A 26,012-nucleotide genomic window follows, 5' to 3' on the forward strand; every position below is an offset into this window, starting at 1 on the left:
GGTTCTGTTCAGATCCTCATCTTGTTGCTTGAATTTTGCACTGAGGTAGTCTGACCTTGGTGGATGCAGTGAAGATTGACCAGAGTTATACCAAGACTGAAAGGGTTAAATGATAACTTGGGTTGCATAAGCATGCCTTATATTTCTTACTTTTCATTTGAGAAGTGATTTAATTGTGTCTACAAAGAACTGTAACAAGTAGGTACAGAGAAAGTTATTTCCTTTTTATTAGCACATACCAAACAAAAAGGGATATAATATTAAAATTTAAGCTGAACTATTCAGGAATGGTATCAAAAAATACCTTCTCACAGACCAGGCATAGGAAAAGTGCAACTCCCCTGAGTGTTATTTGTATTAAGATGAGCAGATTTGTGTTATCTAAAGGTATCAAGGAATGGTGATCAAAATCAGTTAAATTGCTTCTGAGCTGCAAGTCAATTATTTTGCAGCTGATGGAAAAATAGGCTTGAAAGGTGGAATGACTTTGCTTTTGTCTGTGCAGGCCCAGCGGGTTGTCGGCACCCAATTGCCCACCATTGAGAACATCTACCATAAACGCTGCCTGGGCAGCGTGAAAAACATTATCAAGGATGCATCTCACCCTAACCATGGACCTCTTACTCTCCTGCCATCCAGTAGGCGCTACAGGAGCCTCTACTCCCGCATCAGCAGCCACAGGAAGAGCTTCTTCCCTGAGGGTGTGACCCTGCTGAACCTCACATCACAGCGCTAAGCAGTATTGCACCAATATTGTACTGTCTCAGTATTTTTATATTTGTATGCTGTAGCACTTATTTTTTATTCACAGTTATTTTGTAAATAATACTGTTCTTTTGCACTTCTGGTCAGATGCTAATTGCATTTCATTGGCTTTGTATCTGTACTTGGCACAATGACAATAAAGTTGAATCTAATCTAACAATTACAGTGGATTCTGATTAATTGGGCCATTGGTTAATCAGGGCAGCTATTTGTTTGGGACAAGTGTTAAAGAAAAAAAATCTAATTGAGAATGTAGCTGGGATTCCCTTCATTTATTGAGACACTGTGCTGTTTAATTGGAGCAAGAGACTATTGCCGAACAGTTTCTAGTCATGTGTACTTATGCGGCCATTAGACACAACACCGTGCTTACAGCAAATGCTGTCAGCTGAGTGTGCTTGTGTTCAAGAAGCGGTGATTTTTGTCACTGATAGTTGGCGAGAAATAAGCAGCAAGACAATTCAGAACTGCTTTGCTCACTGTTGTTTCAAGTATTCAGGCTTAAAGATGTGAGATTTGGCTTGGAGTGAAAAGGAAACAATTTCACCACTTCAACAAATTCGGAAGTTATTCAAGTCTGCTAACTGTCGTAGGGTGAATCAAAGGTGGTGACGAATCAGCATATATGAAGGAGATTGAAAATCTGGCTAAGCGGTGCCATAATAACAATCTCTTACTCAATGTCAGGAAGATCAAGGAGCAGATTATTGACTTCACGAGAAGGAAACCAGAGGCCCATGAGCCAGTCCTTACAGAGGAACGAAGGTGGAGAGGGTCAGAAGCTTTAAATTCCTTGGTGTTATCATTTCAGAGGACTTGTCCTGGGCAATTATGAAGAAAGCACTGCAACGCCTCTACTTTTTTATGAGTTTGCAAAGGTTAAGCATGACATCTAAAACTTTGGCAAACTTCTATAGATGTGCAGTAAAGAGTATATTGTCTGGCTGCATCACAGCCTGGTGCAGAAACACCAAAGCCCTTGAATGGAAAATCCTGCAAAAAGTAGTGGCTCAGTCCATTATGGGTAAAGCTCTTCCCACCACTGAGCACATCTACATAAAGCATTGTCGCAGGAAAGCAATATCCATCATCAGAGACCCCTACAATCTGGGTAATACTCTCTTCTCGCTGCTGCTATCAGGAGGGTGGCACGGGAGCCTCAGGGCTCACACAACCAGGTTCAGGAACAGTTATTATCCATCAACCATCAGGCTTTGACCAGAGGAGATAACTTCACTCAACTTTATTTGTCCCATCACTGAACTTTTCCTGTAACTTATGAACTCATTTTCAAGGACGCTTCATCTCATGTTCTTGATATTTGTTGCTAATTTACTTACTAGTCTTATTTTTTTCTTTTGTATTTGCACAGTTTTTTGTCTTTTGCACACTGGTTGATTGTGCAAATTGTTGGGGTCTTTCATTGCTGTTATTCTATAATGGATTTATTGAGTATGTGTGCAAGAAAATGAATCTTAGGATTGTATATGGTGACATACATGTATTTTGATAATAAATTTATTTTGAACTTTGAGGAACTATGAAGAATTTGAAGGTATCAACTATCATCTCGAAAGGTACAATGAAAATAAAGATTTGGAGAATGCAATTGCCGAAAAGATTCTATGGAGGCAGCCCATTATTTGTACTATGTGTCTGTGGTGATTTTGTTCATTTACAGTCAATCAAAGGAACAAGACAGTGTACACTAAATTCCTCTGTCGAAAACCGCTACAGGTCGACCTTCGCTAATCCAACACCATTGGGACCTGAGGTGTACCAGATTAGTGAAAATGCCAAATTACAAAAGGATCACATTGAGCATAATCAGTGCCGGATTATAGGTCATCGGATTAGTGAAAGTTGACCTATAGTAACTAATACACAGTCTTACAGTACTGTAGTGAATTGGTAGTGTATTTCATTTAAATGCATAATTTGTTACTCAGTTAAAATTAGTTCATGTTTTTATACCTTTTAACTAATGTACTGGCCCTGATAAACCAGAATCCACTGTGCTCCCAAATATTTAATTTATGCACATGCTGGCTACACTCATTTGTTTAAACTAAACTAGTTAAGGTGATGGATTTAAAGTGATTCAAAGGCAGAAGGAAAGGGCAAAAATTAGTATCAATTTAGAACAAAAATTAAATTGTGCTGCAAATCTAACCAGCTGGAAATGCAATATTCTAAAAGTTAATGGATTACCTAGATTTTAGAATGGTCCTGGTTGAAGTTAAATATCAGCTAATGCAACAGCAAAATTTCATTTCAGCTTAGTACTGGATTTCTAAGTAATTCAATTACTATATAATGACCTATTCACGATTCTCCCAGCTTCTCCCAAGAGTATTGTCTCTCACCAGCAGTATTGCTAATGGCTAGCAGCAGCCCTAGGACTCTGCAGATGGAATGCTGCCATGTTGGATGTTAGCTTTTCAAATGTGGGACAAATGTCAGGTACTTGTTTATTCAGGACTCAGCCGTGCACTCTAGGAGCAGGTATCACGATATCTGGTGGTATAAAGAACCCAAAGCTCTCCGAGTACCAAAATACAGTGGTGGTTGTGTGAAGCTTGGAACCTCAGCAACAGCTTGGTCATAAGATATAGGAGCAGAATTAGGCCATTTAGCTCATCGAGTCTGCTCTGCATGCAATTTTTAAATATCACATAATGAATGATAGAATTCACTTGCAACTGATCCAGACACCTGGCTTCTCAGAGAACATGCGTTGATCAGAATTGGTTCAAAACAAAGCATGATGTTATTCACAAACATTCCAATTTCTGACCCTGTCAACAAAGGTTTGTGCACTACACAGAAGTAAATACAGACAATATAAGCTGACAATAGAGAGTTATGGTTCATTCCACATGTTCATCATGAGGACAGTAAAATAAACACAGATATTTCATTCTGCTCTTTACCTTTTACACATATTTGCGCTGCCAAGGGGAAAGTGCTCTTCAAGATCAGTTCACTGAATTTGTGAGACTTGCTCCTTCATTGAGAAGGGAACATCTAATGCAACTGTGCTCCAGCTGTAGAGTCCTAGAGCTGCTGCCAGCCTTTAATACCCTGGCTCCATTTCCATGTCAAGCCCCCTTTGCATCTGATTTTGCTGGGAATGTGCGATCAGTGCATTTACTCGATTGCTCTTTTACTTGTTTTTTTTTCTCTAGAAAATTCTTGGGGGATGTGATGAGAGGTATTATCAAAATCAGCATGGTGCCAAATTGTTTCTTTAATAGGCTATTTGTCTTTCGTTATATTTAATGTTTGCAATAAAACAGCACGGCAATTGAACTGGAACATGAATTAAATACCTGCCACAGTAAAAATTACAATATTACTATTACACTGGCAAAATCAGCATCAGGCAGGAAGAACATGCATTTATAATGTGTGCCAGCAGCACACCCCTCAGCTATGAATTCTTTCAAAAAGCTCGCCAATGTTCTCACATAGGCTATGTGGTTACCTCAGCTCTCTCAAAATGTAAATGTTTAACAGAAGGGGACTGAGAAATCCATAATATTCTAATAATGCCATAGGTATTTCATTATTTGTGAGGGATAGGGGCACCAACTTCACAGGATCACTGAAAGAAAACACAGATATCACCAAGGCTGTTGGTAATGACACTAGGGTAGCTACGACCTACATGCTCAAAACCATTTTTGGATAGAACAGCTTCAGTGACAGGTTCAGCTTGCAGGACGCAGCTTGTCAAAACAACCACAAGCACTTCAGATCTTAGTCTCAGTCACAAATCTGATCTCCTTCCTGACCTCTGGTGTTCCCAACCCCGATCTTGTCTCTGCTCACACCGCAACTATCAACATTGCACTGTTTGTCAGCACATGCAACGTATCTCATGTCAAACAGGATTCATCAGACACCGCAGCTGGAGAGAATGCAGAGGAGATCTATGAGGATGTTGCCAGGACTCAGCAGACTGAATTATGGGGATAAGATCAGCAGGTTAAGACTTTTTTTCCCAATAGGATGTAGGAGAGCGAAGAGAGATCTTATAGAGATGAAGGACATAAGCAGGGTGAATATGCACAGTCTTTTTCCCAGGGCTGAGGAATCAGGAACTAGAGAGTTTCGGATTAAATTGCTGAGGGGCAATTTTTTCACCCAAAGTGTGGTCAGTATAGAGAATGAGCTGCCAGAGGAAGTGGCTGAGGCAGGTACTTGAACAACATTTAAAAGGCACTTGGACAGGAATACAGATAGCAAAGTTTTGAGGGAAATAGGTCAAATGTGGTGAAATTTACAGCTGCCAGGAGAGAGGTGTTGGAGTTGGTGCGCTCCATGGGGGGTGGGGGGGGAGGGGGAGATGGGGTGTGGCGCCGAGTCCATGCTGGAGTTGGTGCTGCCCACCCAGAGATCACTCAGCAGAAGACAAGCTGTATTGTGGTTGACTGCAGATTTCTGCGGCATTCATGGACTCAGGTCTGAACTATTTTTCTTATGTGTGGCGGTATTTTACTCATATCTTATGTGTGCTTGCTCGCTTGTATGTGCTTTGTGCTGTGTGTGGCTGTTGGTACTGTGTTTTGCACCTTGGTCCAAGAGTAACGCTGTCTTGTTTGGCTGTATTCATGGGTATTCATGAATAGTTGAATGACAGACTTGAATTGAAATGGGAACAGCTCAGATAGGATCCTTGGTCAGAGAGGATCCATTGGGCCAAATGGTCCGTTTCTTTGGTGTATGACTCTGTGGTGTATGACCACAGGTGAGGACTCTGGGGAAACAGGCATCATCTGTGAGTATGCCAAGAAATACCTGGAAAACCACAAAAATCTTTAGATCTACAGACTGCAAATCAATGGCAAACAAATTCTTAGTTCATTCATTGTAATTAGTGTTCATTAAATAGTGGTCTAAGTATATTTTGTATTGGCATATAAAGACTTTGCACGTGCAATCTGTGGCAAAGGTTCAAGGTAGTGCTCTTCTTTCAATGGGACATGAAGCAAGATCCTCTCCACCTGCAGTGGATACCAATCCCCAAGCCCTTCATGAAGTAACACCCAAGAGGAAACCAAGAGAAAATCTGCAGATGCTGGAAATCTGAGCAACACACACAAAATTCTGGAGGAACTCAGCAGGCCAGCATCTATGGAAAAGAGTACAGTCGACGTTTCAGGTTGACATTTTGTGTGAGATGCAGAAGGAACTGAGTGGATCAGGCAGCTGAGAGAACTGGACAGTCTATGTTTTGGGTCAAGACCCTTCATCAGGACTGAAAGACAGAGAGGAGAAATAAATAAAGAGAAGGGGGGGTGTTGAACTAGAGCTAGTAGGTAATGGCTACATACCTTCTTGTCTACATCAATCTATTACCACCTCTCTCTCACATGAATCAACCCATCACCACCTCTCCTCACTTGAATCAACCTACAACACCTCTCCTCACCTGGCTCAACCTATCACCACCTCTCCTCAACTGAATCAACCTATCACCACCTCTTCTCACCTGGATCAACCTATCACCACCTCTTCTCACCTGGATCAAACTGTCACCACCTCTCCTCAACTGATCAACCTATCACACCTCTCCTCAACTGAATCGACCTATCACCACTACTCTTGACCTGGATCCAGCATCTACAATATTTCATGTCTGCCAGAACTCACCACTCATCCAATGCACAATCACCACTTGGGCTCCTTCAATCTGCAGAAAGTCCTGGGCAAAAATTGCTGCCTTTGGGATGGGCAAAAGCAAACTAGGAAATGTACAGACTTTGCCTTTATAAATACATATTAAACACATGAGATTCTGCAGATGATGGAAATCCAGAGCAACTCAGATAAAATGCTGGAGGAATTCAGCAGGTCTCATAGCATCACACACTACCCATCACACATGCAGCTAGGTTTCTCCAACATTTTGCTCATGTAAACAGAGGTATTGTCAACTTTCGGGATGTTCCTGTAAGATAACTTTGAAATAAAAGCAGTGGATTCTCAGTACATCAGGCAGCATCCATGGAGAAAGGAACAGAGTTAACATTACAGGTCAACAGCTAACTTTCTATTCTATCTTCATTAGAATGAAGAAAAATCACAGAATAATTAAGCAAAATGTGGAAACAGAGAAGAGTAAAAGGAAAGATCAGTGACAGAGGATGTCCAGAGAAATTGTATGACAAATGGGGTAAAAATGCAAGGTGACGAAGGGTCCTAAAAGGACCCCAACATGTTGTAGTCTTATCTCTCAATTCCAATCAATATTTTGCCTTTATGTTTACTTTGATTTTTGTCTGAAGTTGTTAATGTAACCACGTGAAAGAAACACAGGCAAGCAAATAACACAAGGTAGATAAGAAATCAGCAGAAATAGTTCAATGGTAAAACAGCTGCCATTTATTTTTTAACTAGTTCCCAAACTAAACCAGACAAGTAAAATGGAATGTAGCTTATAACTACTGATGAAGAGAGGTTTATGGAGTGGCTCAGTTCTACAGTTAGTAGGGGTGCTGCCTCACAGATCCAGGGGCATACAGTAGGTTTGATCTTGACTTACGGTGCTGTCAGCTCTGGAGTTTGCATATTCTGCTTGTAATTGTGTGTGTTTCTCCCAGATACTCCTGTTCCTTCCCATGTCCTGAAGACATGCTGGTTAGTATGTTAGTTGGGCACTTAGTGTAGTAGGGTTGATAGGAGAATCAAAGGTAAACGCTGAGAATGTGGGAGAGAATAGGTTACAGGGAAACGCAGAAAGTTGGATTGCTTTTAGTACTAGCATAAACTTGCTGGGCCTAAAGGCTTCCTCCTATAACGTAAGAAAATATGAGATCAGTTATGATGGCTAAGCTTGTTAATCAATTGATATGATGTATGTGAGTTTTGCATTTGTACAGTTACTGGGCTGAGTTTTGTACACATTTAGTTCACTATATGTGTCTTCAAGTTTTCTTTTTATAGAGAATGTTTAAAGACAACTTTTCACTTTTTCCATTTGTTTAGCAAAATAAGCTAAAAGGACAAGATTTGACACTATATTCTAGAATTTTTGTGGATGAACACCTGCTGTAATTTTTCTGAGAGTCCATTTTCCTCTCCCCAGAGACCTCCATTAACTCTATTTAATAAACAGAAGTGTAACAAACTTGGTAAATCAATAGAAGGAATCATTATCAGATGAGCCATCAATTTAAATACAGAGACAATCAGTCTATATCTAAAAGTGCTATCATTAGGTAACGTACCTTGTGTAAAAGTAAATGGCTTGGGTCTGAGTACTGCTGACCGATGTGAATATATCAAACCCACAATGGTCCATCAAGCTTACCCGTGATCTGATGATGACTGTGGCGTGATGACAGCACACTTTTTATCTCCCCTCAGCTCACTGTTTATTGGTTTATTTTTATTATTGCATGTATCAAGATGAAATGAAAGGGTTTTGTATGCATTCCATCCCTAATTATAGCAAGGTAGCAAAAAGAAAACAAAATGCAGTAAACCGTGTTACTGTGACAGATAAAATGCAGTGCAGGAAGACTTATGAAGTGCAAGGGTCATAGGTCAATGGCAAGTTTATACTCTTCCAGAAATATCTATAAATTAATAGATATAATCCTTTTTTGTGTGTTAGATGTTGATATAGTAAAGAAGATCATTGGGGAGATAAGATGACTCTCAGAGCAGCAAGAACTGTGCTCTCCCACGCCATCAGAAAGGCAGAATATGATTATTCACGGAGAATATAGAGCCATTTCTGTGATACCAGAGGCATGAGGCACCTGCATACAATGTTCCTTAGTCAACAACTTCTGGATAGATCAGGAAACCCTACATTTCACTTATTCTATGTGCTTTTTGTTGGTTTTTCATTTTGGATGTGATTCTGGAACAGTTGAAGCCTGTGATTTGCTGTTTGGAGATTGTCTGGATGTTCCAGTGCTCTGCAGTCTCCGAGAGGATTCCGGAGGGCAGAGGCAGTGTGTGTGAACCTCATGGTGGGCAGGCTGTGGGATGGGGCACAAGCTGATGTTCGACTCCATTTCGTCGATTAAAGCCTCCATCATGCACTGATTAAAGCGATGAGGGAGATTGAAGTATCGAGGCGAGTGCAGAGGGTGAGAACCGGATGCCTGTCTTTGATTGCTCTGTACTGGAGACGCGAGAGTCTGCTACTGTGCCCAGGTTTTCTGCATTTTGGATGTGGACTGGGACTATAGACTTCCCCCCCCAGTCTTATAGTTTTTTTATACTCTGTGATTCTCGCCCAATCTTTCTCACTTATTGTTTGTGCAGGGCGGGGATGTGGGGGTTGATGTGCCTGTTCCGTTTTGTTCATTTTTTTGTGTGGGAGGAGGGATTTGGGGGGGGGGGGTTGATTCTGCTGCCTTTCCTTTCTTCCTTGGTTTTATGGCTGCCAGAAAAGAAGAATTTCAAGATTGTATACTTTAGTAATAAATGAACCTTTGAACGTTTTGAACGTGGCAGGGCATTCAGATCTTAATGGAATACAAATCCACCTGGCACATCAATGATAGTGATGCCTCCCTTCCTGACAGGCTGAATGTCTTTTACACACAGTTTGAAACACAGAAAGTTGTACCATCGAGGAAAGCACACCCCAACGAGTAGGGACCCTGTCTGGCCACAGATAATGTAAGGAAAACACTGCACAGGATCAACCCACATAAAGCTGCAGTGTCTGGTTGGGTGCTGAGGGACTGTGTAGCCCAGCTAACAGCAGTTCTAAAAGAAATCTTTAAATCTCTCTGGAGCACTCCACTGTCCCCAGAGGCATCAAGGCAGCCTCTATCATCCCGGTGCCCAAGAAGGCCATGGTAACCTGACTTAATGACCACCGTCCAGAGGCACTAACCTCCACAATAATGAAATGCATTGAGTGGCTTGTGATGGATTGCAATAAATCCCATCTTCCTGCTACATTGGAACCTTTCCAGTTGACTTATTGCTCAAGTATGTCCACTGATGGTGCATAACCCTTGCCCTTTGCTCCACCCTGTCCCATCTAAAAAATGGTGCCCATAAGCCAGGATTATCGACTTCAGCTTCGTGTTTAACACGATCATCCCTCAGACCCAACTGTCCTTGTTGGGTCTCAACACCTCGCTCTGTAAATGGATCTTGGACTTCTTGCCAGAAAGGCCACAGTCAGACTGATTTGGCAGAAACATCCCTAGCTGCTGACTCATAACTGTACTGCTGGATCCAGTTCCAACCAAATCATTAAGTTTATGGATGACACAACAGTAGCTGGCCTCATCAACTCCGATGACAAGATGGTGCACAGAGAAGACATAGATTGGCTGGTAGAATAGTACAAGCACAACAACTTGAGTCTCAATGTGGACAAGAGATAAGTGTGCGCTTTAGGAAGGTGCAGGCTGACCATTCCTCACTGCAAATAAATGCCTCCTTGATGGAGAGAGTTAAGAGCACCAGGTTTCTGGGAGTGCACATAATGAATGATCTCACCTGGTCCCTCAACACCACCTCTTTTGTTAAGAAAGCACAGCAATGTCTCTGCTTCCTGACGATATTGAGGCAAACGTGGCTGTCCACACCCATCCCCACCCCACCCCGCCTTTGCCCTCTGCTCCACCCTGTCCCACCTGGAAAATCGTGCCTCATAAGCCAGGATGCTGTTTATCGACTTCAGCTCAGCATTTAATATGATCATCCCTCAGAAGATGGTGGGTAAACTGCTCTTGTTTGGGTCTCAACACCTTGCTCTGTAAATGGATCTTGGACTTCTTGACAGAAAGACCACAGTCAGTCTGATTTGGCAGAAACATCTCTAGTACCATCGCATTGTGTGTGTCATTCTAATCAATTTTTACAGAGGTACCATCAGTCTGGTATGGCAATTGCAAGGCATTTGACTGCAGGACCCTATAAAGGATTGTGAGGACTACTGAGTGATGTGTGTGAGCTATACGTACTGTGTTGTGCACCTTGGTCCAGAGGAACATTGTTTCGTTGGGCAGTATATGTGTATGTGGTTGAAATTACAGTAAACTTGAATTTAAATTTGATGAGTAGATGCGGATCCACGTCACAAACACTGACCACAATTTGTTACATTTGGTTACAAAGCCTGAAAAAAGTAATACGTGTCACAGTGAGGTTGGGATTTAGTATGATGTTGAACAGAAAACACCTTGCGTTTAGTCCTTGCTGTAATTGGCTTGAATGAGTCTGACAACTGCCCTGATGAATTACCAAGATCAGCAGTAATGGTGAGCCGCTCTTAAATGCAATGAATATCAGGAATATTGAGGCATATAGCTCAACATCTCCAGCTGTTATTAATAAAAGAATTTTTCCCTTGAAGCAAAATTATCTTTAGTTGTCAGTAATGAAAACTAAGTTAAAAGCAGTCAGAGTATAATTGTCTTGCATAAATAGAGTATAAATTCACCAAAAACGTTCAGAACTGGTAATTCACTTTAATGACCCCCCCCTGTGCAATACTGTATTCATTTTTCTGGACCCTTACACTGATGGGTTACACTGAAGAACTGCAGTGGTGCTGCATTGCATCTTAATGGAACTCCTTTATATATTAAACAACATCTAAACCTTCAAACACTTCAACTTCTGTGCTTTCCTAAACAAAAAAAAATCCCCTGACAGTACGAGGCTTTTACTTCACCTATTGAAAAATTAACTAATTCATAATTGATACATATGTTCTGAAAGTCAAAAGTCTAAAAGTCAAACATTTGGCCTCTCTATTGACTGAATAATAGCCAAGTGTAATCTGATACTCTGCATACTGTGAGCAGTTTTGGACCCCATATCTAAGGAAGGATGTGCTGGCATTAGAAGGGATTTAGAGGAGGTTTACAGGAGTAATCCCAGGAATGTTATGGTTAACACACACAAGATGCTGAAAGAACTCAGCAGGCCAGGCAGCATTTATGGAAAAGAGTACTGTAAACGGCCAATGTTTCGGGCCGAGACCCTTCATCAGGACTAGAGAAAAAAGATGAGAAGCCAGAGTAAGAAGGTAGGTGGGGGGGGGGGGGGAGAGGAGAAAGAAATACAAGGTGGTAGGTGATAGGTGAAACCAGGAGGGGGTGGGAGTGAAGTAAAGAGCTGGGAAATCAATTGGTGGAAGAGATAAAGGGCTGGAGAAGGGGGAATCTGATAGGAGAGGGCAGAAGATCATGGAAGAAAGGAAAGGGGAGGAGTACCAGAGGGAGGTGATGGGCAGGTATGGAGATAAGGTGAGAGAGGGAAATGGAAAGGAGAATGGTGAAGGAAATTTGAGAAATCAATGTTCATGCCAGCAGGTTGGAGGCTACACTGGAACAAAGATGTCCACCTTCTTCAAAGAAAGGGGTTTCCTTTCCTCCACCATCAATGCTATGCTCAACTGCATCTCTTCCATCTTGCAAACATCTGTCCTCACCCTATCCTCCCGCCATCCCACCAGGGATAGGGCTCCTCTTGGCTTCACCTACCACCCCACCAGCCTCTGCATCCAGCACATAACTTCCGCCATCTCCAGTGGGATTCCTCCACCAAGCACATCTTCCTTCCACCCCCCCTCCACTTTCTGCTTTCCGCACGGATCGCTCCCTACACCACTCCCTTGTCCATTCATCCCTCCACACTGATCTCCCTCTTGGCACCTATCCTTGCAAACGGAACAAGTGTTACACCTGCCCCTACACCTCCTCCCTCACTACCATTCAGAGCCCCGAACAGTTGTCCCAGGTGAGATGACACTTCACCTGTGAGTCTGTTGGGGTTATCTGGTGCTCCTAGTTTAGCCCCTCCCCCTCCTGGTTTCACCTATCACCTGCTTCACCTGCTACCTTGTGTTTCTTCCTCCCCTCCCCTCCCCTCCCCTCCCCTTCTTACTCTGGCTTCTCATCTCTTTTCCTCCAGTCCAGTCCTGATGAAGGGTCTCAGCCCAAAACATTGACTGTTTGCTCCTTTCCATGGATGCTGAGTTCCTCCAGCAACTCTTGTCTGTTGCTTGAATTTCCAGCATCTGCAGATTTTGTCTTGTTTGCAGTTAACACATGAGTAAAGTTTCATTGCTCTGGGGCTGTACTCTCTGGAGCTTAGAAGAATGAGAGGGGATCTCACTGAAACCCTATTGAATACTGATGGGCCTAGATAGAGTGGACGTGGAGAGGATGTTTCCGATGGTGAGGGAGTTAGAACCAGAGGACACAGCTTCAGAATACAGGGACATTTCATTAGCCAGAGGAGGTGAATCTGTGGAACTCAATGCCACAAATGGATGTGGAGGCCAAGTGAATTGGTATTTTTAAAGTGGAGATTGATAGGTCCTTGATTTACAAGGGCATCAAAGGTTACGGAGAGAATACAGGAGAATAGGGGTGAGAGGGAAAGTAAATCAGCCATGATCAGAAGGTAGAGTGGTTTCGATGGGCTGAATGGCCTAATTCTACTCCTATGTTTTATGATCTTAAAAAATACACAGAATACTGAAAAACAAAACTACAATTTTATTCAATACATGCCCTATTGGGAGATGTCATTTCAATGCTACAAGTTCTATAATTTATTTTGCTCTCTTTCAGTATGCTCTCAAAATAGATAGACTGACAGTTTCAATTCTTACTGCTTCAGCTTGAAAGTAATTTTCATTTTACACTGGCTGAAGCACATAAGCCCTACACTGTCTCATGATAACTTGGTTTTGGTTTAGGTTCTTAAACATGTGAAAGTTCTCATTGATGTGTAAATTTCACACTTGCAGTCAAGACTTCTGTTCATCCGGTCAGCAAGTAATAGAAAATGGAGGCAATGAATTTGTGTGGCATTTCTGCCTCGATTCCAAGTATTATTTTTAATGTGTCATTCAATATTTTGCTTTAAATTAATGATTTTAAGTTATTCCAGGTTTTGGTTTTGCAGGAAGTAATCATCTTTGATTCATACAAAACATTGAAAAGAATTTTTAAAGATCTTTGAACTTTAATTAGACTTGGGACTGTCAGGGTACCTCACAGCCAGTAATTAACTTTAGTAATGCAGTCAACCTAACAGCCAATTTGTCATAGCAAGACCCCACAAACAGGAGGCAAATGACCAATGGTGGTGACTGACAGACAAGTATCAGGCAGGTCACTGAGTGAACTCTCCAACTTTCCTTCATGTAGTAAGAAGAATTTACAGTTCGACAACTGAGAGGACATATCAGATTCACTTTAGAAGGTACCCTCTGTCAGTACAGATGAATCTCCAGACTGTGCTGCAGGGTCAGTCTCCAACACAGTCCTGAGTTTGCCTCCAGCAATGTACTTGAACCAACAACCTTTTCACTCAGAGACCAGTGTCAGTCCTGAGCCAATGTTTATGCCTATCAAGCATTGCTATGATATAATGAAGATTTTATTGGAATAATTTTTCAGAAAAAGAACAAAAACCCCTGACATTTTTTTCCAACATCTTGTAATTTTCCTTGGAAATGCTACACTTGGATATACAGTAGAACTTTTCATATGCACCTTTCTACTTCTGATGAGCTGATCTCCTGAGCTGAGACTTTCCTACCTTGCATTGAGAATGTTGGAAGTTGCCCAGCAGCTGCTGTGTTTGACTGGTCTGATCTACACCCCCCCCCCCCCCTATTTCGCTCACTTCTGCACTTGCTGCACAATATCGATGATCTGCTACATGGTCAGCAAGTTATGTTTCAAATTCCCTTTTTAAAAATATATTTGGTTGTTAATTTAATGCATTTGTCCAATTCTATTCCATAAGAATAGATAGCAAGTTGACTGCCAGTCAAACCACAAAGAGTATGGAAAAATAATCTGTATGGGAAACCAATTGAATTAGGTTCAAAAAATAGAATGAACTGCACAAATGATGAAACTTCTAGGATACCATCTTCAAAGAAAATTATTGGATTATTGAATCTTTATAATCCTCTATCAGCTACCACTTGGCTGCCTTTGCAAATATGAGAAGAGTTGATTGAGAGAAAGTGGTTACCCTGTCACTTTATACTGCTTTATGGATGCAATTTGCACATTTTTCATCAGTTGACATCAGAAAATCCAATTTGTTGTTTTGGAGATGTTCCTGGTGTAGTTTATCCAGGAACAACAGCAAGATGAATTAAAATGTGGACTCACCTCAGTACCAAGCTTCTTCATCAGATGCAGGAAAAAATCATCCAGTTCATTGCCTTCAATGTATCCATTATCTAGACAGATTTCAACAAGTAAAACAGAAGTACAGATAAGACAGTAAAAGCAATCATCTTCTAGAAATTTGTTCCAATGGGCTTTTGTTACAAAACTAATAATAAGGGAGCAACAGAATACAAGAAATATATCTGCCTTCATTCAGTGAGCATTAATATCATATGTAACTATAATCAGATCGATACAGTTGCAAGCATGGTCAGTCAGAGACTGAGACAATGTACCATTTGGTAGATACCCTGAAGTTGTCTTTTATGTTTCATGATAAAAAAAGGTTTCCTTTCAAGTTGCTCTTGTATGATTAATAAGTATGATTAAGGGCTAAGAGAGTTGTAAAAGAGCGCCTGAAGGCTTTGTGTGTCAATGCAAGGAGCATTCATAATAAGGTGGATGAATTGAAAGTGCAGATTGTTATTAATGATTATGATATAGTTGGGATCACAGAGACATGGCTCCAGGGTGACCAGGGATGGGAGCTCAACGTTCAGGGATATTCAATATTCAGGAGGGATAGACATGAAGGAAGGGGAGGTGGGGTGGCGTTGCTGGTTAAAGAAGAGATTAACACAATAGAAAGGAAGGACATAAGCCGGGAAGATGTGGAATCGATATGGGTAGAGCTGCGTAACACTAAGAGGCAGAAGACGCTGGTAGGAGTTGTGTACAGGCCACCTAACAGTAGTAGTGAGGTCGGAGATGGTATTAAACAGGAAATTAGAAATGTGTGCAATAAAGGAACAGCAGTTATAATGGGTGACTTCAATCTACATGTAGATTGGGTGAACCAAATTGGTAAAGGTGCTGAGGAAGAGAATTTCTTGGAATGTATGCGGGATGGTTTTTTGAACCAACATGTCGAGGAACCAACTAGAGAGCAGGTTATTCTGGACTAGGTTTTGAGCAATGAGGAAGGGTTAATTAGCAATCTTGTCGTGAGAGGCCCCTTGGGTAAGAGTGACCATAATATGGTGGAATTCTTCATTAAGATGGAGAGTGACATAGTTAATTCAGAAACAAAGGTTCTGAACTTAAAGAGGGGTAACTTTGAAGGTATGAGACGTGAATTAGCTAAGATAGACTGGCAAATGACACTTAAAGGATTGACGGTGGATATGCAATGGCAAGCATTTAAAGGTTGCATGGATGAACTACAACAATTGTTCATCCCAGTTTGGCAAAAGAATAAATCAAGGAAGGTAGTGCACCCATGGCTGACAAGAGAAATTAGGGATAGTATCAATTCCAAAGAAGAAGCATACAAATTAGCCAGAGAAAGTGGCTCACCTGAGGACTGGGAGAAATTCAGAGTTCAGCAGAGGAGGACAAAGGGCTTAATTAGGAAGGGGAAAAAATTATGAGAGAAAACTGTCAGGGGACATAAAAACGGACTGTAAAAGCTTTTATAGATATGTAAAAAGGAAAAGACTGGTAAAGACAAATGTAGGTCCCCTGCAGACAGAAACAGGTGAATTGATTATGGGGAGCAAGGACATGGCAGACCAATTGAATAATTACTTTGGTTCTGTCTTCACTAGGGAGGACATAAATAATCTTCCAGAAATAGTAGGGGACAGAGGGTCCAGTGAGATGGAGGAACTGAGCGAAATACATGTTAGTAGGGAAGTGGTGTTAGGTAAATTGAAGGGGTTGAAGGCAGATAAATCCCCAGGGCCAGATGGTCTGCATCCCAGGGTGCTTAAGGAAGTAGCCCAAGAAATAGTGGATGCATTAGTGATAATTTTTCAAAACTCATTAGATTCTGGACTAGTTCCTGAGGATTGGAGGGTGGCTAATGTAACTCCACTTTTTAAAAAAGGAGGGAGAGAGAAACCGGGGAATTATAGACCGGTTAGCCTAACGTCGGTGGTGGGGAAACTGCTGGAGTCAGTTATCAAGGATGTGATAACAGCACATTTGGAAAGCGGTGAAATGATCGGACAAAGTCAGCATGGATTTGTGAAAGGAAAATCATGTCTGACGAATCTCATAGAATTTTTTGAGGATGTAACTAGTAGAATGGATAGGGGAGAACCAATGGATGTGGTATATTTGGATTTTCAGAAGGCTTTTGACAAGGTCCCACACAGGAGATTAGTGTGCAAACTTAAAGCACACGGTATTGGGGGTAAGGTATTGGTGTGGGTGGAGAGTTGGTTAGCAGACAGGAAGCAAAGAGTGGGAATAAACGGGACCTTTTCAGAGTGGCAGGCGGTGACTAGTGGGGTACCGCAAGGCTCAGTGCTGGGACCCCAGTTGTTTACAATATATATTAATGACTTGGATGAGGGAATTAAATGCAGCATCTCCAAGTTTGCGGATGACACGAAGCTGGGTGGCAGTGTTAGCTGTGAGGAGGATGCTAAGAGGATGCAGGGTGACTTGGATAGGTTGGGTGAGTGGGCAAATTCATGGCAGATGCAATTTAATGTGGAAAAATGTGAAGTTATCCACTTTGGTGGCAAAAATAGGAAAACAGATTATTATCTGAATGGTGGCCGATTAGGAAAAGGGAGGTGCAACGAGACCTGGGTGTCATTATACACCAGTCATTGAAAGTGGGCATGCAGGTACAGCAGGCGGTGAAAAAGGCGAATGGTATGCTGGCATTTATAGCGAGAGGATTCGAGTACAGGAGCAGGGAGGTACTACTGCAGTTGTACAAGGCCTTGGTGAGACCACACCTGGAGTATTGTGTGCAGTTCTGGTCCCCTAATCTGAGGAAAGACATCCTTGCCATAGAGGGAGTACAAAGAAGGTTCACCAGATTGATTCCTGGGATGGCAGGACTTTCATATGATGAAAGACTGGATGAACTGGGCTTGTACTCGTTGGAATTTAGAAGATTGAGGGGGGATCTGATTGAAACGTATAAGATCCTAAAGGGATTGGACAGGCTAGATGCAGGAAGATTGTTCCCGTTGTTGGGGAAGTCCAGAACGAGGGGCCACAGTTTGAGGATAGAGGGGAAGCCTTTTAGGACCGAGATTAGGAAAAACTACTTCACACAGAGAGTGGTGAATCTGTGGAATTCTCTGCCACAGGAAACAGTTGAGGCCAGTTCATTGGCTATATTTAAGAGGGAGTTAGATATGGCCCTTGTGGCTATGGGGGTCAGGGGGTATGGAGGGAAGGCTGGGGCGGGGTTCTGAGTTGGATGATCAGCCATGATCATAATAAATGGCGGTGCAGGCTCGAAGGGCCGAATGGCCTACTCCTGCACCTATTTTCTATGTTTCTATGTTTCTAAGTACAAGGCCCCATACCACACGATGAAAAATGAGCAGGCTAAGTGGGTTGCTTTAATGCTGACAACAGACTGAGGAATGCACAAGGCAAAATGAATTGACTTCTTCCGATGACCAGCTTTCAGCATATTACAGGGTGCTTTGAACAGTCTATACAGTGCAACAAATCTAAATAAAATGGAGCTGTCCAAATAATAGCTAACCTCCAGACTCCCTTGAAAAGGAGTTTAACATATTTCTACTTCACTAAACAAATATAACTTTTGAAATGGCATTAAACCTTGGTCTACATTTATTGACCCACAGATTACAGGGTAACTGCAGTATCTTATGTATTTTACTTTAATATGCTGATAGTGGCATACATTTTTATTGTACTAACAATGTTTAATAAGTGTGGGGTTACATTTGCTGTCATTTCAAAGCCTGTCTTCCTTCGGCAACATGGAAATATTTTAAATCTCTTCTCATCTTCAAGGAGACCAGGACTCAGCGTTATTGTCAATTTACTTTCAACCTGTTCACTGCACGGCTCATTCAGAGCACCCTATGGGACAATGGAATCTGGTCTCTAACAGCATTCACTTCCTCAAGCCACATATCTAAATTTTTTTGAAAAGTGTTTAAATAGTGCAGAACAAGGTGACGCATGTTAACTAGGAAACCTGGTCAATAATATAATTCATTCCAAAATGCTGCTGCAAGTACAATGATAGTTCATGACTCAAAGCAAGCAAACAGGTGTGTCCAGTCCATGGACTTTAATCTTATCAAATACACATAACAAAACATGTTGAAATGCATTGACACATTTCAAAACTGACAACAAAAATTACCACTTTTTAAATCTACTCCTCATCTTTCTCTCTCCCGAATTGCCAAGAGTCTCAGCCCAAAATGTCATCCATACTTTTTTCCACAGATGCTGCCTGGCTTTCTGAGTTCCTCCAGCATCTTGTGTGGATTTCCATCACCTGCAGATTTCCTTTTGTTTGTAACAAAAAATAAGTTATTTTTCTTTTATGCAGTCCCTTGTGGTTGAGGATAACCTGCTTCCACCTTGGGGTGGTTTATGTATTTATTTATTGGTTTATGTATTTATTTATTGAGCTACAGCGTGGAATAGGCTCTCCTAGCCCTTCGAGCCATGCTGCCCAGGAATCCCTGATTTAACCCTCACCTAACCACGGGACAATTAACCTATCAACCAGCATGTCTTTGGATTGTGGGAGGAAACCAGAGCCCCAGGAGGAAAGCCACATGGTCACGGAGAGAATGTACAAACCCCTTATAGGCAGCAGTGGGAATTGAACGGTGGGGAAGTTAAGTGTTGTGCTAACCACTATGCTATCATGACACAGGTGGAGCAGGAGGTGTTTGATAGGGTGGGATGGGAAGTGGTGTACTCCTGCCCCTTGCACAGAGCTCTTCTGTGTGCCCAAAGAGTTGAGCTTCCCACTTTCAGTCTGGATGCTCCTTTTACATTTTCAGTGGCCAGAACCCAGGAATTCTCATGAGTTGAAGAAGATGTTAATTTTTTTCAAGTTAGACTTAAAATTTGATACTAACTTAGCACCTGCTTCTTGCATCAACCGTTCATTAGTGCTAGCTAGTTCATTAGTGCACAGCTAGTAGAGCTGCTGCCTCCTAGTTCAATCAACCCAGTTTGATCTTGGCCTCTGGTACTGTTCACAATTCACCCTGTTACTGCATGGGCTTCCACCAGCAGCTCCAGTTTCTTCCCACAGAGACTGGTAAGTTAATTGGAAATGGTAAACTGTGTAGGTGAGTGGTAGAATCTGAAGGGAGCTGTTGGGATGTAAGGAAAACAGGCTACAAGGAAAATTAATCTGTAAGCTTAGGTGCACTTGAAAGGCCACACCAGCTTCTTTCAGTGTCATAAGGAAATAAAGAAGCATTTTGGTAAATATCAAAATGAGTATTTGATCCACCTGCTCCATTTGGACACTTTCTGCTAAAGTAAAAATTAAAAAAGACCAAGTACCTTCAAGAAGACAGTGACCCAAACTATTACCTTGAATACAAAGCTGTCTTTTAAACACCCAGAATTACCTCTTGTATGCCCACACCAGCATGGTGTCTCGAAATTCTTCCTCTTAAGATATACTTAACTGGTAATAACCGTGGTACATATTTTTTTTGTGCAGATATATCTATCAACACTCAGAAAACCTTGTAACTTTGGACACCTTTTGATAGTCTAAGTGAGAGGACAAACACGAATGGCTGAAAACAATCTGTAGGACAGGGAGCACCTGCGGAGCGGGAATCAGTTTAAGAGAAAGGACTGGGATGGTAAGAAATAATGTAGCCCTAAGTGCAGAGAGGGCTAGGAAAGGACCGATGGGACAAAAGGAATATCTCTGATAGGGTGGGGGTCACGGTTGCCGATGTGAAGTTAATCAGAATGAAGGACTAAGGCCAAGCGGCTTAAAAATACTGTCTGACCGCAATTCTTTCAATGATGCAACTGAACAAGCCACGGTAAAGCTGAGCGATAGTTAAAAGCAGTGCTCTCTTTCTGAAGCCCATCGGGCGCCAACAATCCCAATCAGAATGCATATTGTCCTTTCCGATCTACTGAGGAGAATGGTTTGATTGGAAACAGTTGCATAACCTTAAGAATTATTACTATCTAAATATGGGCAAAGCAAAACTGAGTTTTAAAAAACATATTTTGCTTGCATTAACTCACATATTCGTCCCCCTATGGATAGAGGTCACAAAGGGCACTTGGCACCGTGTGTGATAAAGTAAAAACGGATTACCATCAGCATCAAATCGTTGCCAAATCTGCAGAAACCCGACGGCGTCCAAGTTGTCGAACCCTGGGCTGTCCATGGTGCTGACGAGCGATGGAGAAAGTTTCCAACTGCTGACTGCCTCCTCTGATGGGTCGATTGTGCCAAGCGGGCGAGACGCAGCTCTTTCTGCGTGTCGCTAGCTTTTCCTCCACTCCCCGGAAGGAAAAAAAAGCAGAAGATCAGAACCAGCCAGGTGCCAAGCGCTGCTTGGCCAGTCCGCCCCTTGCCCCTCCGCTCTGCTGACGAGTTCTGAGCTCCTCCCATCCCGGCGTCCGACTGAACTGTGTGCATTCACTTCGAGCACCCGGCAAGGTCTGCATTGAAAGGCTGTTTGGAATAATAAGTCGTCCGGGTCCGACAAACTGTTATACTGTACTTCGGAGATCTGGATTCGGGAGAGACTGCAGATGCTGGAATCTGGGGCAACAAACAATCTGCTGGAGGAACTGCGCGGGTCGAGCGGCATATTCGATTGAAAGCCGTTGTCGATGTTTTGGATCAAAAACCTGCAGCAAGACCCGTAATGACGACAATTCCATTATCCCCACAAATGCTTTTCGACCCGTTGAGTTAGTCCAAGAGGTTATTTGTTACTTCGAAGTTCTACTCAGATTCACCTTTCCATGAGATGGAAAGAAAAATGCCCAAGTAATTTCGAATAATTCATAAATTATTTTCATTTTTTAATGTAGAAGAACCATATTCCATGCTTCAGTACAATCCTGTCTGTAACTTTTAGCCTTGATGCATGACCTTGATATAAACAGTCTCCTGTCAGTTCACTGAGGTGATCGTCCGCCTCTTCCCTTTCTCGTCCTTCAGGCGGGAGAATAACCAAACCGCTTTACGAAATATTGTATTATGTGTTACTTTCCAATATTACGATTTACAATATTACTAAGACGAAAAAAAACACTTCTGTAATAAAGCGCAGGGCACCGGCAGCCCTTCCGCAGAGAAAAGCGGAGTTAGGTTCAGGATAATGGCGGGTCTCTCGATCCATCCACCCTCCGTCAGTCCTCTATCCGCCTCGCGTAGCCGAAATCTCCACCACCCCGCACCCACCCGTGCAACTTTAAACGTGTTTATTTTCTAACCTCTCCGATATCTAATTTATTGTTGTGCCAAGTATTTCCAATATTTTTTTTCTCATTTATTTCAGTGTTTCAGCGCCTGGGGTACTTTGTATTTAAATTCTTCTCTGTTTTATTTCTACTACTTGGTCAATGAGTCAGGTAACTCAATTTGATTATTTTCTGCTGTACAGCATTATGTACATTAATAATTTAATTACTAAATGTGTAACGAACATCTTGCTCCCACACTCCCGTGTCATTCTTTTTTAAAATTTACAACACTTGCATTGGAATAGCTCAAATTTCATATCCATCAATCAGCAACAAATATCAGTTAAAAACTACCAACGCTGGCAGTTCCAGATCGAAAAGTAACTATTAAAATAAACGGGCGGCAACAGGGTATCAATGACAAAACTAATCAAATATCCCTATAAAACGCCTTGGCATCAACCTGCATTTCCAATGGAAGTTGGCTTTTTAATGCTGCAAATAAGGTTTTAAAATAAACGGGAAACGATTCAAGTTTGAAGGGGAAAAAATTACCTTTGTAGTGATATTGGAACAGGATTGAAACGCCTGTAACTTCAGGTTCAATCCTGCTGGGAAATGTTGGCATTTCATTTCATTTGTGGATGTAAATTAGACGCTTTGTCGCAAGAACGTCCAGATTCTTGCAGACTGATCCTGCAGTATATGCTCCGTCTGTCAGGACACTTACTCCACAGGACTCAGAATTGATCTGGGACAGGAGTTACAAACCTGTTGAGAAAATTTCACAGCTATAAGGCAGAATATAAGAATGGGGTAAATTATCTATTTTAAAGACATGTTTTTTCAGTAGAGATTTAATAGATTAAAAGTTTCTTTAACATGTTTACATGTTTTTTTTTCTAGTTAATATGTTCTTTCAAACATCTTAATGGTTTTTGAATGGTTCTGAACCTGAAAGACATTCACATGAATTCCAAATCTGGATATTTTGTTAGGTTTATATCTTCTCAAGTTTCTCCTTTGCAGTTTCATGTACGTCCTTATTCTGGACTACATTACAAAATTCTGTTACTGTATGTATTTTTTACTGATTAAGTCCGAGATCAGCTGGAGTATTACCAAGCAATGGGGAATTTGAGGGGGTATGTTGAAGATCACTTCATTAAAGTCCTTGGAAGTCTTGTCTTTGGGAAAGCTGTGGTCTGGAGTTTAAATCATCATCAATGTTATCACTTTCCCTACCTGTAGCCTATAGCTCTCAAAATGTTTGTGGGCTTACTGAGCACAGTTGTGGTTTAATTGACAGCAAGAACACCCATTAAAAGAATGGGCCCTCTGCCTGGAAACTGGACCGCATCTTGTGCTTGTGCCTTGATAAAGACTTATTATACATAAGAAGTGCCCTTTGGGAAAAAAATCTCTTTTTAATGGAGTGGGCGATAAGAATCTGGATTGTACTGCCAGGGTGGGTAGTGACAGCAAAGTAACTGAAACAAAATCATTTGCAGATTTATAGAGAGAGAGGTGGGCAGTGGGTTTAGCTGACTTGCTCTTGCATACAGCTGCCATTGACTTGATGGGCTAAATGGCCATTCGGCACTGTGAAACTTTGATTCTACTCAAACTACAAGGGAAAACATCGTTGGATGTAATTAAAGTAAACTTATTTTGATCTAAAAATCTTACTTGATTTCCCTCACTCTATATGCTGTCTGCCCTGCTGAGCGACCCGCATTATTGTTCTAATTTCAGACTTCCAGACTCTACGGTTTTTGCTTTTCATCTCTAATTCATCTCTGCTTTTCTTTGGTTTGATCAGTTGTTTTTCCTCATGTGCTATCAGCATTAGCAAATTAAGTTTCAAATATACTGATCTATAATCATTAGTCCTTGTCAATTTAATGAGCCAGTACTCTCTCCTAACAGCACAATACATTGCATAGAATGCTCTGATTATAGGAAGGCATGAACACCATGTATCACTGCTATTCTTAAATACAAACTTACATTGTTCTCTTCACGTTAGTCTATTTTTCAGGTGCTGACAACCCATCATGTTTTTATTGGATTTCAGAAAGTTATTGCATTTATATTGTACAGATGCATCGAAGTATATTGTGTTTTGAAATGCAGTCATTACAGTCTTGCAGATTATCTTGGCAGGGATTTTCAAATAACCAAAACTTGTAAAGAAAAAATAAGATGAATGAGTTTTTGTTCTTTTCTTTTTGGTTGCGAAAACAACTTTGATCAGGATATGAAGGAATATCCTCTACTTACACATATTTTTCTGGACTGCTCAAAATACACCGCTCACCGTATATAACCCTGTAGTTGTAGATTCAGTGGCAGGCTAGATTTATTTTATTTTTATTTTATTTTATTTATATTTATTTTATTGAAATTCAGTGTGGGATAGGCCCTTCTGGCCCCTTGAGCCATGTTACCCAACAATCCCCCGATTTAATGCTAGCCTAATCACAGGACAGTTTACAATGAGACAAATAACCTACTTTGGACTGTGAGAGGAAAGAGGAGCACCCTGAGGAAGCCCACACGGTCACTGGGAGAATGTACAAACTCCTTCCAGACAGTGGAGGGAACTGGGCCAGGGTCTCCTGTACTGTAAAGTGTTGTGCTACCCACTACACTGTGCCACCCATTGCACTACCGTGATTAAGCACGTTCTCCAAAAAGGATAGAACTTAGGTTAAAAATACCACGTGGGTGGCTAAAAGTGTGGAAATGTATAGACCGTAATGGAAACATCTGTAAAGGATCGACAGTCATTGAATTGTTTATTGTATATAATTTTATTTTTGAATAAAGTATATTTTGTATGTAAAAAATACATGCAAATGGACCAGACACACTTAGCATTACTGTAAGCATTCATAATATCCATGTCATAAAAGCTGAGGCATTGAAAAGGTTCAAAGAAGATTTAAAGGAAGTTAAGTTTAACCCATCAGAAAAGGTTGAATAGGCTGAAGCTCTTTTCTCTAGAAAAAAAACTGAAGAATGATCATTCACGGAGAAGTGTTTCCAATGTCAGGGGGTAAGAATCAAGGCCAATAAAGAATGGATAATTTATTAGAGATACAGCAGAGACGGATAGATTCTGGGATGAGCTGATGAGAATAAAACTGGATTAATGTAAATGAAATGTTTGCTCATTTGTGCAGACTCATGGGGTCGAAGAGCCTGCTTCTTTCTGTATGGGTATTCTTCACTCTTTGTTCAACATGTGGTAATAGTCCCTACTGGGCAATGAAGGCCATCCTCCTCAAAACATACATCTGGCTGAAGGAAAGTCAATCACTGAGTCAACATAGTCATCTAACTCCCTCATGTATGTCTGCAATTAGGGAAGAGATTTGGATTGGGGAAGAAACTAAAGAAAACTATTCTCCTGGGTCTCATATGTTCTTCTTGTAGATTTTGTTTATAATCATATTGTTCAGCTGTGTGTGCGCACAAACCCCAGGAATTATTATTTAGAAGATGAGGCACTGCAAACACTCGACACAGATAAAAAAAATAGAGCAAATTCCTCCAATTTATTTCATTTAGTGTTCATGAAGTGGTCATCTGTACCATGAATGATAACTGGATGATGGTTCTTTGGAAGTGCTCATATTAGTCTGCAATGCTGATCCCAAACTTCACTCTCTTACCCCTCTAATTCTGGGCTCTTACATGTTCCAATGAAGCTCAGTGTAAGTTTGAGGCACAGTGTGGAGCCTCCTGGATGGGCATACTGCAACCCAAGGTCAAAACTTCTGAATTCAACATTTTCAGAGAAGCTGTCTAGTTCTGCTGAATGCTTCTCTCTTCACAGATGCTACTTGATATGCTGAGTGTTTCTAGTATTTACTCTTTTTTTCTGATATCAGCACC

At 41.4% G+C, this 26,012-nt stretch overlaps 1 protein-coding gene across 1 annotated transcript in view; it reads right to left on the minus strand.

Moving 5' to 3' along the window:
* scgn (secretagogin, EF-hand calcium binding protein) overlaps positions 1-21,159 on the minus strand; it is a 62,484-nt gene extending 41,325 nt beyond the window's left edge. The window contains exons 1-2 of the mRNA XM_072283066.1: positions 21,007-21,159; positions 14,901-14,971 (exon numbers count right to left, since the gene is read on the minus strand). Of these exons, the coding sequence (XP_072139167.1) occupies positions 14,901-14,971; positions 21,007-21,079 (144 nt within the window). The 5' untranslated portion in view covers positions 21,080-21,159. The remainder of the gene's footprint in view (positions 1-14,900; positions 14,972-21,006) is intronic.
* Between the last annotated feature and the right edge of the window lie 4,853 nt (positions 21,160-26,012).

Source organism: Mobula birostris, chromosome 19 (genome assembly GCF_030028105.1).
Source record: "Mobula birostris isolate sMobBir1 chromosome 19, sMobBir1.hap1, whole genome shotgun sequence".
NCBI classification, from domain to species: Eukaryota; Metazoa; Chordata; class Chondrichthyes; order Myliobatiformes; family Myliobatidae; genus Mobula; species Mobula birostris.